The sequence below is a fragment of the Triticum aestivum genome, chromosome 3B (genome assembly GCF_018294505.1).
Source record: "Triticum aestivum cultivar Chinese Spring chromosome 3B, IWGSC CS RefSeq v2.1, whole genome shotgun sequence".
In the NCBI taxonomy this organism is placed as follows: Eukaryota; Viridiplantae; Streptophyta; class Magnoliopsida; order Poales; family Poaceae; genus Triticum; species Triticum aestivum.
Genome location: NC_057801.1, coordinates 842,897,619 through 842,912,434, shown reverse-complemented (window position 1 = coordinate 842,912,434; position 14,816 = coordinate 842,897,619). Strand labels below are relative to the sequence as shown.

General features: G+C 41.8%; 1 protein-coding gene and 3 non-coding genes across 4 annotated transcripts; 2 read left to right on the top strand and 2 right to left on the bottom strand.

Annotated features, from left to right (window-relative positions):
• The first annotated feature begins 629 nt into the window (after positions 1–629).
• TRNAI-AAU (transfer RNA isoleucine (anticodon AAU)) lies at positions 630–703 on the top strand. The gene has a single exon. It is a non-coding gene; the product is annotated as a tRNA-Ile (tRNA).
• A 641-nt stretch (positions 704–1,344) lies between these two features.
• Positions 1,345–5,230, bottom strand: LOC123067031 (vacuolar protein sorting-associated protein 25). The gene is made up of 7 exons (XM_044489991.1): positions 4,991–5,230; positions 4,434–4,667; positions 3,275–3,414; positions 2,970–3,023; positions 2,736–2,824; positions 2,571–2,640; positions 1,345–1,611 (listed from the first exon to the last, which is right to left on the bottom strand). The coding sequence occupies exons 2-7, from the start codon at positions 4,490–4,492 to the stop codon at positions 1,490–1,492; spliced, it is 534 nt and encodes a 177-aa protein (XP_044345926.1). The 5' UTR covers positions 4,493–4,667; positions 4,991–5,230; the 3' UTR covers positions 1,345–1,489.
• A 7,616-nt stretch (positions 5,231–12,846) lies between these two features.
• Positions 12,847–12,920, top strand: TRNAI-AAU (transfer RNA isoleucine (anticodon AAU)). The gene has a single exon. It is a non-coding gene; the product is annotated as a tRNA-Ile (tRNA).
• A 56-nt stretch (positions 12,921–12,976) lies between these two features.
• Positions 12,977–13,050, bottom strand: TRNAV-AAC (transfer RNA valine (anticodon AAC)). Its single transcript has one exon. It is a non-coding gene; the product is annotated as a tRNA-Val (tRNA).
• Between the last annotated feature and the right edge of the window lie 1,766 nt (positions 13,051–14,816).

Here is a 14,816-nt window from a genome sequence, read left to right as displayed (position 1 = left end):
GATGGTTGCTGCTCTGGTGCGCTGGTCCTATGGGACCTTAGCACGACAACTTCCCGACTGTCTACTACAACAATGTTTGCTCGGCTCCAGTGAGGAAGAGGCAATGACGGTGGCGCGCCTTCGGCTCACTCCAGTGCTTGTAGTTGTCGCTAGGTGGTCCATAGACATGGTTATAATTTTTATTACCTCTGTTGGTCCTTGTACTGCCAGAATTAAATATGAATAGATTGGAAGTTCTCGCAAAAAAAACAATACATTGGGTGTGCGGTACTCGCATTTTATAACATTTACAACAAATATATGTAATGTGAAAATATAATCAATGACGAATCAAATAGTATTGGTTTGGTATTGCATATGTTAATAATTATCTTATAAACTCGATCTGCAAAGTTTAACCTTAGGCAAAACTAATACGTAAAGTAAACAAAAACGTAGGGGGTACTAGTAAAGATACGATTGACGGGTGTGAAATCCGCCATGATCAATTGCCCTAGTAATTATTGATGTTCAGTAGTATAAGTAATGACCAAAAAAAGCCTCCGGTGATCTTACTCTTTTCCTCTCACCACAAGGGACATACTCAGTTCTTTCTAACATATTATAAAAATAATGTCTTATTTAAACAAGGCCTATTAGCTCAGCTGGTTAGAGCGTCGTGCTAATAACGCGAAGGTCACAGGTTCGAGACCTGTATGGGCCATCATCATCTTTTTTTTCTTCTTCTTTTTTCTTTTTTTTTCTGCACAATGGACAAAAAAAAACAATTTAAATGGCTTCGCCCGGGTTCGAACCGGAGACCTTCAGTGTGTTAGAAGGTCTTGATAACCAACTACACCACGAAACCTTTGGTGTCAGAATAATTTCGTTTCCTTACAAGAGACATAAAGCTGATATATTACATAATAGCCCATCATGCATATGAACTCGGTTTCTGTCAGGCGGATACATATGAAGTAATTTTCAACGAATAGCTTCTTTTTCTTCAAAAGCCCACGCATAAATGCATGCAGAGAAGCCAAACTCTACATTCCACCGTCCACAACCAACAGATTTATTCATTGCAGCATCAATACAATGTGTTATTCTCAAGTTACGGAACGGTCAGATTGAAGTGAGATTCTTCCACATATGAATCATGCTTTCTTGATAAGTTTTGGTTTTTTGTTCAAATTCGAACAAGCCCTAATATATCAAACATCGCTTGGTTCTGAATACATCTGAAATTTGATTAGAATTGGCGGCACTAGTTGAGCCTCCTTATGGGACACAAAACATACGACTTTATAGGTATATATGCTGCTCAGCAGATGAATCAAATGCTGGCTAATAACCACAGTCCGGGACGGCAAATAAAATACTGACTGGCATTTGAACGATTCCGACCAGAAGGATGTCATCAGTGTATGTACATACGGGTAAGAGAGGATGTATCATGTTAAAAGGACACCCACCAAGATTATTATCCATCTGTCAGTTTGCACAACGTTTAAACAGAAAATTTGACGCCTTCATCGTCCGCTGAAGTGCCCTTAAAGATGACCGCCTTTCCCTTTTGTTCCAACAGCCTCAAAGCTCGCATCAGGACACCGCGATCAATTCCCGCAAGTTCTGAAACACATGCCAAAGGATAAAATGAGGATTCAAACTAGCCACAACTAATAATACCATAAGACACCTTTTATTTATTATTTATTATGAGCGAGGGGCATGCATGGCCCATGCTATGTACTCCCTCCGTTCCTAAATTTAAGTATTTGTAGAGATTTCATTATGAACCACATACGGATGTATATAGATGCATTTTAGAGTATAGATTCACTCATTTTGCTCCGTATGTAGACCATAGTGAAATCTCTATAAAGACTTATATTTAGGAACGGAGGGAGTATTACTTTTCTTTTTTGCAAGTTATGGTTGGCCTATACATTACTGATGAGGCGCTGCCGCCAACTTATGTCATGGCATATACTTCGGTTGCATTGTGGCGTGATACAAGCAGGAATATTATTTTCGGAGGATAACCTCTGGTTTATTCATTCTTTGTATAACAAAGATTATCCCTAGCTTTATAGAACAGTCATCCCTAAAAGTAAAAATGTAACTGCATAATTCAAATAGATTCTTGTCCAAATTACTAACCAGGAAATCAGAAAAAGTAACTTATCACTAAGACTAGGCTTAGCTAGACGGCTCCTTCTGAGGCTGGTGGCGGCTACAAATGGTTTTCGAGTCGCGCAACTAGTTGCGACTAGTCGTCGACTAGTCGATGAGTCGCAAAAAAATGTCGACTCGAGTCGCGAGTCACGTCGCAACTACAGGCTCGACTTTTTCCGAGTCGCTACCCCAGAGCGACTCGGATGAGTCGCGACTCGAAAACCCTACAACAATGCTCAATCCACATGACTAGTTCGGTAAACATGAAAATATTTATCCAACCGGTAAGTCTAAATTCTATATGTATATTACCATTTCTACCGCAAATTGCTTTCATCAAGCAAAAAAATAAGAATTACATAAATATTGAAATGGTAAATCTAATCTCATCGCCATCAAGTTTGTATACTTACCGGTCCCATGTGTTTCAATTCCAGAACGTATATCTTCAATAGTTGTTACTTCCAACCCAGTTTCCTTAACCTACAAGCATAACACAGAGACAAATATTAAGTCACCGCCACTATTCATTGATAAACTGATAGCTTCGAAAGGAACATGTTTAATAGAAGTCTTACAAAGTCTAATATGTAGTTAGCCCAATCTTGAATCCGCAGCCAAAGGATGAGACACTTCTTGTGACCTTTGTCAATCCACTCTGCACGACCTGCAGTTTGAACTTGGCTTTAAGTAGTTTCACAACACAAAACTAAACACAGGCCAGGGGTAATAAAAGCATCCATCATCTAGAAAAACAAAACTACACACAGGTAAAACAATAACCAAAAGATTTCATGTTGTGCAGAATAAACCTTCACTAACAAGAGCTGCAAGGAACGCTTCCTTTGCTTCATAGCTAAGAGATCCTGAATAATATAAGCATGAAGTTTCAGTGCAACATCAATAGAAATGTCCAAATGAATACTAGTCGAGTAAATAAAATTTTCATGTACACACTAGTCCGCCATGCTCAAAAGGCTCCATGGTAGGCCCTAGGAACACATTACCATCATACCAGATCACCATGACATAACATTTTCAACACAGTAAGACATATTTTTGCTGAACTGCAGAAGAGTAGTAGTCAAAACACAAGGTTCAGATAAATACGACTTACTCTCAATCTTTGGATTGGAGAACAACTGAAAATCTTCTTCCAGGGAGATTATATACATCTTTTGACTTCTACAGTAATCAAGTATCAGCTCTTTCCATAGCTGCACTTGCTTTTCACGTGTTTCTCTCACAGGCTGCAAGCTGGGAACAAATGTTGTCATGATATTATTATCAGTCCGTGTACATATCAAAATAAGTGTTTAACGGAAGTTTTCAGAGTTGGTTTTAAGATGACATACACAAAAGATTCCTTACATTACTCAACCAAATGTAAGAATTAGTAAAGCAAGGAAATGCTTCAACTGTTACCCATACTGTTGGGATATGAAAGAAAGATGCCAGGTTTCAGACACTCTGAACCAGATACTGTGTTATAATAGGATGCTTTAAAGTAGAGATTTGTGAAGAGAGACATTTGAGTTTTAAGAAAGGCAGATTTTGAAGAAACAAGTGCTTAAGCAGGGACGGAGCCAGTGTGGGGCGAGTTGGGGCCATGTCTCCCCCGTATGGTAACCTTTTTTTCTTCTTCTGAAAACAGCCTTAGATTGTTAGTTCAAAGTGCTTTAAATTTATATGTTTGGCCCCGCTCAACATTTTATATCTTCCATTGGCCCCCTTTAGTAAAATTGCTGGCTCCGTCCCTGTGCTTAAGCTTACTAGCATAATTCCTTTAGGGACCCTGATGTACAAATCCTTCATACATATTCAGTTCTTCACTTATAAAATAACATTAACCACCCCATGTTTTTCATTTTGAATCTATAAAATGCTATTTTATGCCTTATTGACAAGCTACCTCAGAATTAAACAAGGGAATAAGAGATTAAAGAAAATTTAAATGATTTAGGATGTACTCACATGATTATATTGATATATCCGAAGTAGTAATATATAAATTTAACTAACAAAAGGGCAAGAATATACCAAAACCACGAACCACTTTATTGTACAATTTGTCCAGTAAACTCAATGCCAAACAAACAATTCACTGAAAGTAATTTCATTACTAGCATAGTACTTGGAGCAGAAGTTAACTGCCCAACTTTGCCACTGGGCACTGATTAAGAATCTCCTACTCCTATATGGCTAGAGATACTGCAGAACCGCAAATCATGCAAAATGTTCAAACATGTGACACTACTTGGAGGAGGAGAGATTACGTAAAGTAGGGTGGGTAGTTGAAAAAGTGGGGGAGCTTGAAATCAGCCGGCCTCTGCATCTCCGCTGAAGCGCGGGCTTGCAGAGCTGTCGGATGGACGGCGATGCGAAGGAGAAGCTGTGAGTGCGTAGTGGAGCTGCCGGCCTGCCTGCCTCTGTGCCTCACTGCTGACTGCTGGCTCAACCTGCTGCTTGAGACAGCGGCGGATCTAGGAATTTAAAACAGGGTGGGTCACCTGAAAAAGATGACAACAAATATGACATGTGAAGGTTCTAATTAATTTACCAATAGCACATATAAATAAATCAATATGTTCTTATGGACACATTAAAATTCTCAGTTAAGTCACGGTTTTAAATAAAAGAAGTACATACTGATTCTTCAACAATTCCACAAGAAAAAAAATCTAGCAGTCACTGCGTTCTATCAAGTGTCAATCATAGTTGAACAACAGAAAATGAATCGATCGGTTGAATCAGAATTGGGAAAATTGGGGGATAGGGATAACCGTAAATGTGTGTACTGTGTTTGGTCGTGGGACGGTTGGAGCAGGGCTACCTGCTGTAGTGAAGGGCAGGGTCACCGACGGCCCCCGGGCTGGACTGGTCTGCGGACTGGGCGGCTGGCCGCGGTGGGCGGGGCGAGGCACGGATCCAGGCGGGAGGCGTCGACGGCGATTAACCGGCGAGGCACGGAGCACGGAGGCAGGCGGGAGGCGGCCGGCGGCGAGTTCAGATCGGGAGGGGTCGAGGAGCTAGGGGAATGGACTGGGACACGGCGAGTGCTTGTGGGCCAGGACGCCTTGGCAGCTTGCTTGTGGGCCGGGACGACATGCTGTTTTTTATTTTCACCTCCAGCCCATCTACTATTCTTCTTTTTTACGGGTGCATCTACTCTTCTAGTAGAGCGGTTGCAGCTCTATGCCGCGACAGCAACGGCATTTATCTGGGAGCTTCGGCGGTTGTTTACCAGGGCATCACCGATCCGATGGTTCTTTTTTGTTTAACATGATACAGACGCAAGCGCTCATATACACGATCCAATGATTCTTGAAACACGATCCGATGATTCTTGAAACATATGCTTGTAGAGAAGCACTTTCTTTGACGGACGACCTTGCTATTTGTAATATCATGGTGACCTCGGACTACCAAGGAGTCGTTAAGGACATCAACATGAGGACATGAGGGCCTCATGCAGCTATCATACATGAAATAATAGCTCGTAGCTTTAGTTTCTTTTTTGTAATTTTGTGCATGAGCATAGGAACTACAATTTCGAGCCTCACAATCCCGCCAAGTTTGCTTGTAACTTAGATATAGATAGACATGTTTGGTTGGGCATCCCTAATGACCCAAAGCTTGCACCTATGGATATCACTTTGAATCAATAAAGTCAGCGAGATTTCTCAAAAAAAAAAAGATCTACTCTTCTAGTAGACTATATAGAAGTGTCTTTCTGCTCCCGAGCTCATTTGAGCTTGGTGAATAGTAAAATCGAAAAAAATCAAAAAAAATCTCAGAGAAACATTGACAAAAGTTCAAAGTGCTTGCAAAAATTCATCATGAAATCACATTTCTGTAAGGTGTGGCAAAAAAAAGACAAATTCAGCCTCCAAAATGCTTTTGAAAGTAGCATTTTCAGAGTACCGAATTTTTTTTTTTTTTGCCACGCCTTCTAAAAATGTGATTTCATGACGAATTTTTGCAAGCACTTAAAACTTTTGTCAATGTTTCTACCAAAAAAAATTGGAATTTTTCGAAAAAATTTCAATTTTTTTTCGATTTTACTGTTCACCCGAGCTCATATGAGCTCGGGTGCAGAAACTCCACGTCCGAGCCGTAAGAGCTATATTCGCTCAAGCGCGATGCAAGCAAGCTTCGCCGAACGGATTTCCAGCGAGCTACACCAGCCAATATTCCTGCATTCCTTGCTCGCTTGCCAGTGGTATGCTTTTCGCCTCGGTTTACTCTTGCTATTGTTTTTTCTTTTTCGTTTCTTTTAGTTCCCTGTTTCTTTCTTGCTTTTCTGCTTTTTTTTCCTTTCTCTCCTTTTTCTTCACCTTCTTTGTTTCTTTCTCTATTTTCAATGGTTTTTTCTTTTGTTTCCCATTTTCTTTATTTTTCTACCATTTCCTTTGTTTCTTTCTTGGTTTCATTGGGTTCCTACATTTCTCTTTGTGTTTTTAGGGTTTTTGCAGTTTTCATTCTTTTGCAATGGTTTTCATTGGTTTTTATTTTGTTGATTATTATTGGTTTTTATTTGTATTTCTATTTAAAATAGGAAAATATTTTATACAAGTTAAAAAAACCAGTTACAGAAAAAAAATCATATACATCTGAAAAAGTTTTCCTGTACACGTTTAACTTTTTTGAAATACATGATTAGCCTTGTTTCAAACATATATTTTGAAAACATTTTAAACACACATTCAACATTTTTCGTACACATCACGAACATTTTTATATACAAGATTAACATTTTCCAAATAAATGTCCATCATTTTTGAAAAATTATAATTCTTTATGTCTGTCTTTTTCCATAAACATTGTACCATTTTTTGTATGTCAGGAACATTTTTTATATAAACCTACAGCATTTTCTAAATACATGATTAAGATTTTTGAAAACATGTATTTTTTATACTTTTTCCATACAGATTGTATATTTTTTATATGTCCAGAATATTTTTTTATACACATTTAATATTTCCAAATACATGATCAACATTTTCTATATTAATTTTTGACAGGAATATATTTTATATACCCATATAAATTTTCCAAATATAACATGTATTTTTTGATGTCTACTTTTTCCATGCACATTATGTTTTTAGTGTGCATCGGGAAAATATATACCCATTTAACATTTTTCAAATACATAATTATCAGCTTTTAACACATATATTTATTTATGTGAACTTTTTCCATAAATATTCTATATATTTTGTATAAATCATGAACATTTTTATACACATGTTTGTTATTTTCCAAATACATGATTAACATTGTTTTCATATATGTTTTTTTATGTCTATTATTTTTATAAACATACAATTTTCTTATATTTTAGAAACATTTTTCTATACCTGTTTACATTTTCTATGTGCGATTAACATTTTTTAACTTTTTCTATATGAAGTTATTTTATAATAGATGTATTTTGAATATTTTGAAATATAAACAAAAGTAACAAAATAAAAATACCAAAATGCAAAAGAAAAATGTAATTAAAAAAACATTGAAGGCCTGTCTGTGCTGGGCCGACCCAATCAGGTGCCTGCATGAAGTGGGACGTCCTACTTTCTCACGTCTGGCGGGACATAGGTGCGCCCATATAGAACTACCAAAAAGTCAAGGGTGGGTCGCGGCCTATCATGTCTACCCTGGAGATCTGCCCCTAGGTTGTCACAACCAGAGGGCTAAGAGTGGAGTCGGGGAATGAAGGAGGAACCGAGGAAGGAAAGGAGCAACCTAAGAAGCTCACTGCCGGCCTACTATCTCGGGTCAAAGGCGAGCTCGAGGAGCGGAGCAGAGGGAACAACGGTGGTCTGGTGGAGGCCGACGGAGGGGAGCGTCGCGATTGTGGTCTGATGGAGGCCGAAGGAGGAGAGTGGCGGTGCGGTGGTCTGGTGGAGGCTGGCAAAGGGGCGCACTGCGACGGTGGTCTGGTGGAGGTCAGAGTGAGTCTAGGAGATGGCTCATGGCGGCGCAGTCGAAGATGGAAGGACGACGGTGTTTTCTGCGTGGCGCGGTGGGATGGCTACAATTACTACTAGTAAGGGCGCTCGAAAACGGGCACCTCCGGGCGTACCCAAATGTCACATTCTAGTGGACACCGTGGAACACGGGTATCAGATGCTCGGTGCCTAGGGTTGCTTAGTAAAATGGGCTGGGCCATACAAAAAATGTATCAAAGAGGTATCCGTCATGCATCTCTAATAAAAAGAGTTCTTTTTTTCATTTGATCGCTGATACTATTTGTATATGTATTGAAGCGTGTCAGATCCAAATCAGTATCAAATACAGTATCCTATACGAACAAGCAGGGTTTGAGAGGGACATATCCATTTATTCAGATGATATATTCAAAGTAGAAATAAAAATAAGTTTAACTAACAAAAAGACAGGTATATACTATCCTGAACCACATTATTGTACAATTTGTCCAGTAAATCATTGTCAAACAAACAAATTACCAGAAAGTCATTTCTAACATAGTACCTGGAGAAGAAGTATACTACCCAACTTTGTCACATTAAGAATCTCCTACTACTCCTATACGGCTATACATATTGTAGAATCGCAAAATTATGCAAAATGTTCAAACATGTGACACTACTCTAGTAGCGCTGGCTAGTAGTGCAAAAAGTGGGGGAGGAGATACAACTCTTAGCTAATTTATCTATGCAGTATAACTAATACAATATTACTTAGCTACTCCCCCTCTTCCGTTTATAGGTCACGGACCTATCCCTAAATTGTTAATTTTAGTTCGGAAAATATAATATTTGAAGTTTCTATCGGTATATATTTTTGTGATATATAACTCATATTATGATGGTTACATTGTTGACTTAGGGATATGCGTGAGCCTTTTAAACCACAGAGGAGGTAGTGTGACACAAATAAACAATGTATTGGATTGACATAATAGTAATCCTATAGTAGTAAGCTAGAGAATCATACAAGTTTATAAGCTAAAATGTACTGACATAAGTTAATAGCCGACCGTGATAACCAATATAAGCATGGTGACCTACTTCTCCTCTACCGCCAACATCACCGCTCCAGCTCCCCCCCCCCCCCCCCCCCCCCCTCCTTTGCCAGCAAGGCCATCATCCTTTCTTGCCATCTTAGTACAATTTTAGTACAGACCAACTCACCCGTCCATGGGGCTTTGTTTAAATGGAACGCATCTTAACACGCATGATGTGATGATTCGTTTTGCGGCTTTTCTCGAAGCTGGAGAAGGCAGTTTTTGAATCTTGCAAAATATATAAAAAGTGCACTTTGCTCATGCATGTCCTATTCGTTGTGTATATATCGATTTGTTCATCAGTTGTTGTGCTACATAAAAAAGAATGCAAATCGCATAAAGAAGGGATGAGAGGGAACCAAGTTGTGATGCCAATATATCCTTTGTCACCCTGCCTATGGAAATCTCCATCTATAACTATGCACTTCTTGACTTGTTTTTTTTACAGAAGCGGACTATATGGTCGACTTGTTTCTTAAGTAGGTATATTTTAAATATCACCGATATTTTGTCTTGGGCCTCCGGTGCTCCACGTTAGCGGTATTGATTACATTATGCTATATTTTTTTGCATTTATGCAATAATTACATAATTAACATATCCTCGCTCAAAATAATAAATAATATTCTGTAGTGTTGAGACCAGGTTTTGATTGGCTTGGAGCTTCTTCTGCTTGTTGCTTGCTGGCTTGCGGAATAATGGCGAATGTCGAGGGCTATTTACAGGCAAGCAAGTAGGAGGAAGGAGCGATGAGATCACACACACTGGCAAAAGGATGGACACGAGCAACCAAGGGATCACTGTTTAGGGAAGAGGATAAGGATAGGTCCGCCTCCTCCATCATTTGATTTCCCTCTGTCTCTAGCTAGTTATCTTTTTTACAATAAGTAACTAAAGCCAATATTCATTTGTTGTTGGAATTTATTTATACTCGGTAATTACAATTACTGCTATCTCAGGCGAGGAAAAGGATCTTGGTGATTTGTTATGCTTAAAGAATTGTTGGCTAGCTGTTGGAAATAATGGTGTTAATTGGTTAAATTTTAATATATATGCATTAAGTTAAGTTCGAACTATTTTTTAAAACAAAACCTTAGAATTCTTTTAAGTAACTGCATTCTGTACATCAGTCGGTAACCCTCAACCTTTTATGAGGACAAAATGTATTACTCCCAGCCCGAGGTCACTGAAAGTCTCTTTGAGCACCTGCAATGTTTAAACTCGAGTCCCTCTCCCCTCGCCCCTCGCGTCGTCCCCGCGGGCGACCCAAGGGGAACCCTAGCCGCCGCCCCTCGCACTTCCCTCCGCCCCTCTCCCTCCTCGCCGCCGTCCGCAACGCCGCCGGGCGAAGCCTGGCCGGCTGGGCGGCGGCGGGGCTCCTTTCCCATCCATCTCGTTCTGGCTGGCGCGGGATAGTGGGGACGAGGGGAGCGCCGGGCTAACGTGGGGTTCGGCGGCGCGGCGGCGGGTCTCCCGGCGATGTCGTGTGGCGCCGTGGTGGCGGTCTGCGAGTTGCGAGGTGGTGGCTGCGTTGGTACTGCCCGGTGGTCGCGGGTGTCGCCGGATCCGGATCGGATCCATCTGGATCCTGGCTTCGGACTCCGTCGGCCGCCGCGGGGTGAGGTTGGTCGTCACTGGCAACGTCGGACTGCTGGTTTTGGCGTCTGGAGATCTACAACGGGGTCTTCTCGATCCTCCTTTCCGGTGGGTCGAGCACCATGGATCTTCCATCTTCGCAAGGTTTTGGATCATGGCTTGTCGCCGGATCCGGAGCAGGCGGAGGATTGGTGGCATAGGATGGGGACCGGAGGAAACTTTGGTCGGCTAGGCCGGCCCGGCATCGGCGACGTCGCTCAACGCCGCTATCCTCTGTGGAGGCGAAACCGAGGTCTCTCCTATCCACCGCCGAACACATCCCGGACGAAAGTCCAAAATTCATTCTGGATTGGGCGGCGGCGGCGTCCTACACGTCGTATCCTCCATGGAGGCGCCATCTTGGGAGGACCAGCTGTTCGGGGGAGAGATGATGTGGATGGTGGGCTCCGAGTACCTCCAGCAGTGGCGACGGTGCGGAGGTTGCCTGGTGGTGCGGCGTTGTATCTTCCGCGTCGATGACGATGATTTTGGCGGCATGGTGCGGCTACATATCGTTCATGTATGCGGCTGGATGGACGAGCGCAGGGCGGTGGAGCTGTCTGGTGCCATGGTGGCGTCGACGGCAGCGAGACCGGGCAAGGTGTATGCAGCAGTATAGCTCTGAAGATGGATTGGTGGCAGGTGGCTGTGGCGGCCTCATACCTGGCGGGCGGCCGGGTTGAGGAGCATGCCGGACTGGTGGGTGCCCATACCCGGCAGGCGTCCAGGTTGGGACCTCAGGTCTTAGATGTTAGGTTTGGCTGCGAGGTCTGTTTGGTATTAGGCCCAGACCATCAGCGCCCCTTCATCAGTTAGATAGGAGTAGCGACAGAGGTTGCGAAGATGGTGGCTTTGGTCTTACTGTTGTACGACTTTGTAAGGTTTTGTGCTAATAATTAATAAAGTGGCCGTATGCATCGACCAGATGCAGAGGCCGGGGGTTTTCCTCCTTTTCGAAAAAAAACCTCTTTGGTTAGAAGGTCTAGCAACTTTTTTTTTCTGTTTTAGTACTACATGCTGGATCTTGGAAACATTTTCTTCTCTGTTCTAGGTATTTCAATAACTATCACACTTTCACTATTTTTGAATAATTCGGGCTACTCATGTTTTTGAGTTTTCAAAAACACAGGAACCACAAAAATTAAAGTAAGTACCGATGTCATGGGGCGTTGAATACTTGAGAGTTGAAAATATAGGAATGTGTAATATAGATGTTGATTTGTTGCACCCCAAGAAAAACACAAGAATATTCTTAAGCATTAGGTAGAAGCACAAAGTTTCATCGAACCAATGACTTTTTTCCCACAAGATCTGATTCAATAGATTTGTTTTTTGAATTCATGCAAAGTAGGCCACATGAATCATTTTTGTGGTTTCTAGATCTATACGATCAAAGAAGTCCCATGTAATTTTTTTTGAATATGACGGGTCTGAATATGCGCCTTGAGCAAGCATATATACTTTGCTGTTACTCGCCCACTTGCATGTATGGCTTTATCACTATGAAGCTATTGCAAGATGATTTGCGTGCCCATCACATCACAGGAACAATGACAAAACGGCCCAAACAACCACGAATACATAGAAACGTGGATAGTGAAATGGAATTCTAGATAGCCACGGACCAAGAATTGTTGCTGCATTTTGCAGATGCCTCCAACGAGCAAAGATGAGGTTTTTATTGTGATTCATAATATCAGCTCAGCGGTCAAAAAGGCTCTAGTGATCTTCTTACTCTTTTCTTCTCACCACAAGGGAGGTGGTCTACAGGTCTTATTAAGTACTCCCTCCGTTCCTAAATATTTGTCTTTCTAGACATTTCAAATGACTACTATATACGGATGTATGTAGACATATTTTAGAGTATAGATTCACTCATTTTGCTCCGTATGTAGTCACTTATTGAAATGCCTAGAAAGACAAGTATTTAGGAACGGAGGGAGTAATATAATAGATATATTTCATCAAAAAACAGTTTTGATAAATATATAATGGCAAAAACAAATTACAAGCAACGATGTCTATTAGCTCAGCTGGTTAGAGCGTCGTGCTAATAACGCGAAGGTCACAGGTTCGAGACCTGTATGGGCCATCATCATCTTTTTTTTCTTTTTTTTCTGCACAATGGACAAAAAAAAACAATTTAAATGGCTTCGCCCGGGTTCGAACCGGAGACCTTCAGTGTGTTAGACTGACGTGATAACCAACTACACCACGAAACCTTATTGAAAACTTTGTCCCAAGTTTTTAGAAAAACAGATAGTTCCACTAATGTTGCAAAAAAGGAAAAGCTGTAGAAGCCGGAAAATTTTACCATCCTAGCTCTGCGAAGAATCTCAGCGACAATAATCCAATGCTTGTTCTTGCTCAACGGCCTAGAAGGATCCAGCCTAACCTGGAGAGACATTGATCCAGCCATTCTGAAAAAGGGTCTTTGGAGAAGAAAATGGTTGTACTCTATGTCATCTTACACCTTTCAATGATGAATGAAACACAGGACAAAACGACGCAAACTCGTTAATCTATTCGACTGTATGTTTGCAATACACTTTTTATATTCACAATCACACAAGCTTCTTTATAAAACTGCTCAAGTTGTTAGAATAATTCCGAGTGTCGCGGCGGAAAGGGAGAGGCGATGGAGACGGCTGTTGGCGGGCGCCCGCACGCGGGTTTTATAGACCGCGCTGGACACCGCGCGTCAAAATTGCCCCGCACATTGCTGCTTTTTCGCGCGCGCGCAGTTTTTTAACGTGCTGGACTTTCGCGCGCCTTCTGGAGCATGCAAACTGGGCTCGCGCGTGCAAAAACGACATTTTTTTCTCGCACGCGCCCGTTGGAGATGCTCTAATCTTTAATCGTGGCAGTACGACAAATATACGAAAAAATTTATATCTAGATCCATATACCACCTAGCGGCGACTACAAGCGCTGAAGCGAGCCGAAAACGGGCCGCCTTCATCGCCCCTCCCTCGCGGGAGACGGGCAAAACTTGTTGTAGTTGATAGCCGAGAAGTTGTCATGCTAAGACCCCATAGGACCAGCACACCTGAACATCAACCGCCGCCAATAAAGAGAGGTGTAGATCGGAAGGATCCAACCTGAAGACAACGAACATAGACGAACAAAGACCAGATATGAGCAGATCCACCAACGGCAACCACCGACCAAATCCTACGAAATCCATTGGAGACACACCTCCGCATGCTCTCTGATAATGTTAGACGCACCACTGGGACAATGGCGGGGAGAACCTTTTACATCTCTGGGGAGCCGCCAATGTCTCGTCTTCCTGAGTATGGCACAAACCCTACCAAAATTCAAAGAAACATTTAAACATGGAGCCTTCCTGTCGACAAGGGTCGGGATCCATCGCGCCTCCATGGTCCTAAAGACACAGGAGACGAGGCAGATCGACGGCGCCGCCGATGGGAGGCAGGAACCCTAGCCACATTTTCTCTTGGGATAAGAGATGGAGGAGAGAGACGTGCACATTCAAGTCTAAAATTCATTATTCATAAAGATTCATTGGTGCATAGTAAGGAGAATAAAGAGGACATACATGGTAGGGTCTGTCCTATACCTAGCTTCATCCAAGTCAAAATGAGCAAAAAAAAATGGTGCAGTTGCTCGAATTATGTTGCCTTCATACGAATAATACGTGGCAAAAGGGCAAGTGCGGGGATGGGAAAAGAAGAAAAGTGAGCCCCAAGATCATAGCAAGGTGATTGCAAGCTCTTGGACCTGTAGCGAACATCTGGATGGATATAATTCAGTGTCCCCAAGAAAATGACACCCCCCCCCCCCCACCCCCACCCCCAGACAGACACACACATGTTTTGTGCCATGAAGAAAAAGAAAAAGGAAGTAACAATTTTCTTATGTGGGAATATAAGTCGGGCATAGGAATTTAGGTCGTCAATTTAAACTTGCGAAACATGTAATTTTTTTAAGAAAGGGCATTTTTATTAACTCACTGGCCCCCTTT

Coding starts and splice junctions, on each gene's coding strand:
- LOC123067031 (XM_044489991.1), bottom strand. CDS start 4,492: ATGCAGAGGCCGGCTGATTTCAAGCTCCCCCACTTTTTCAACTACCCA. Junction 3,415..4,433: donor AACTACCCACCCTACTTTAC/GTAATCTCTCCT, acceptor ATTTGTTCCCAG/CTTGCAGCCTGTGAGAGAAA. Junction 2,825..2,969: donor TGCAGCTCTTGTTAGTGAAG/GTTTATTCTGCA, acceptor TTCAAACTGCAG/GTCGTGCAGAGTGGATTGAC.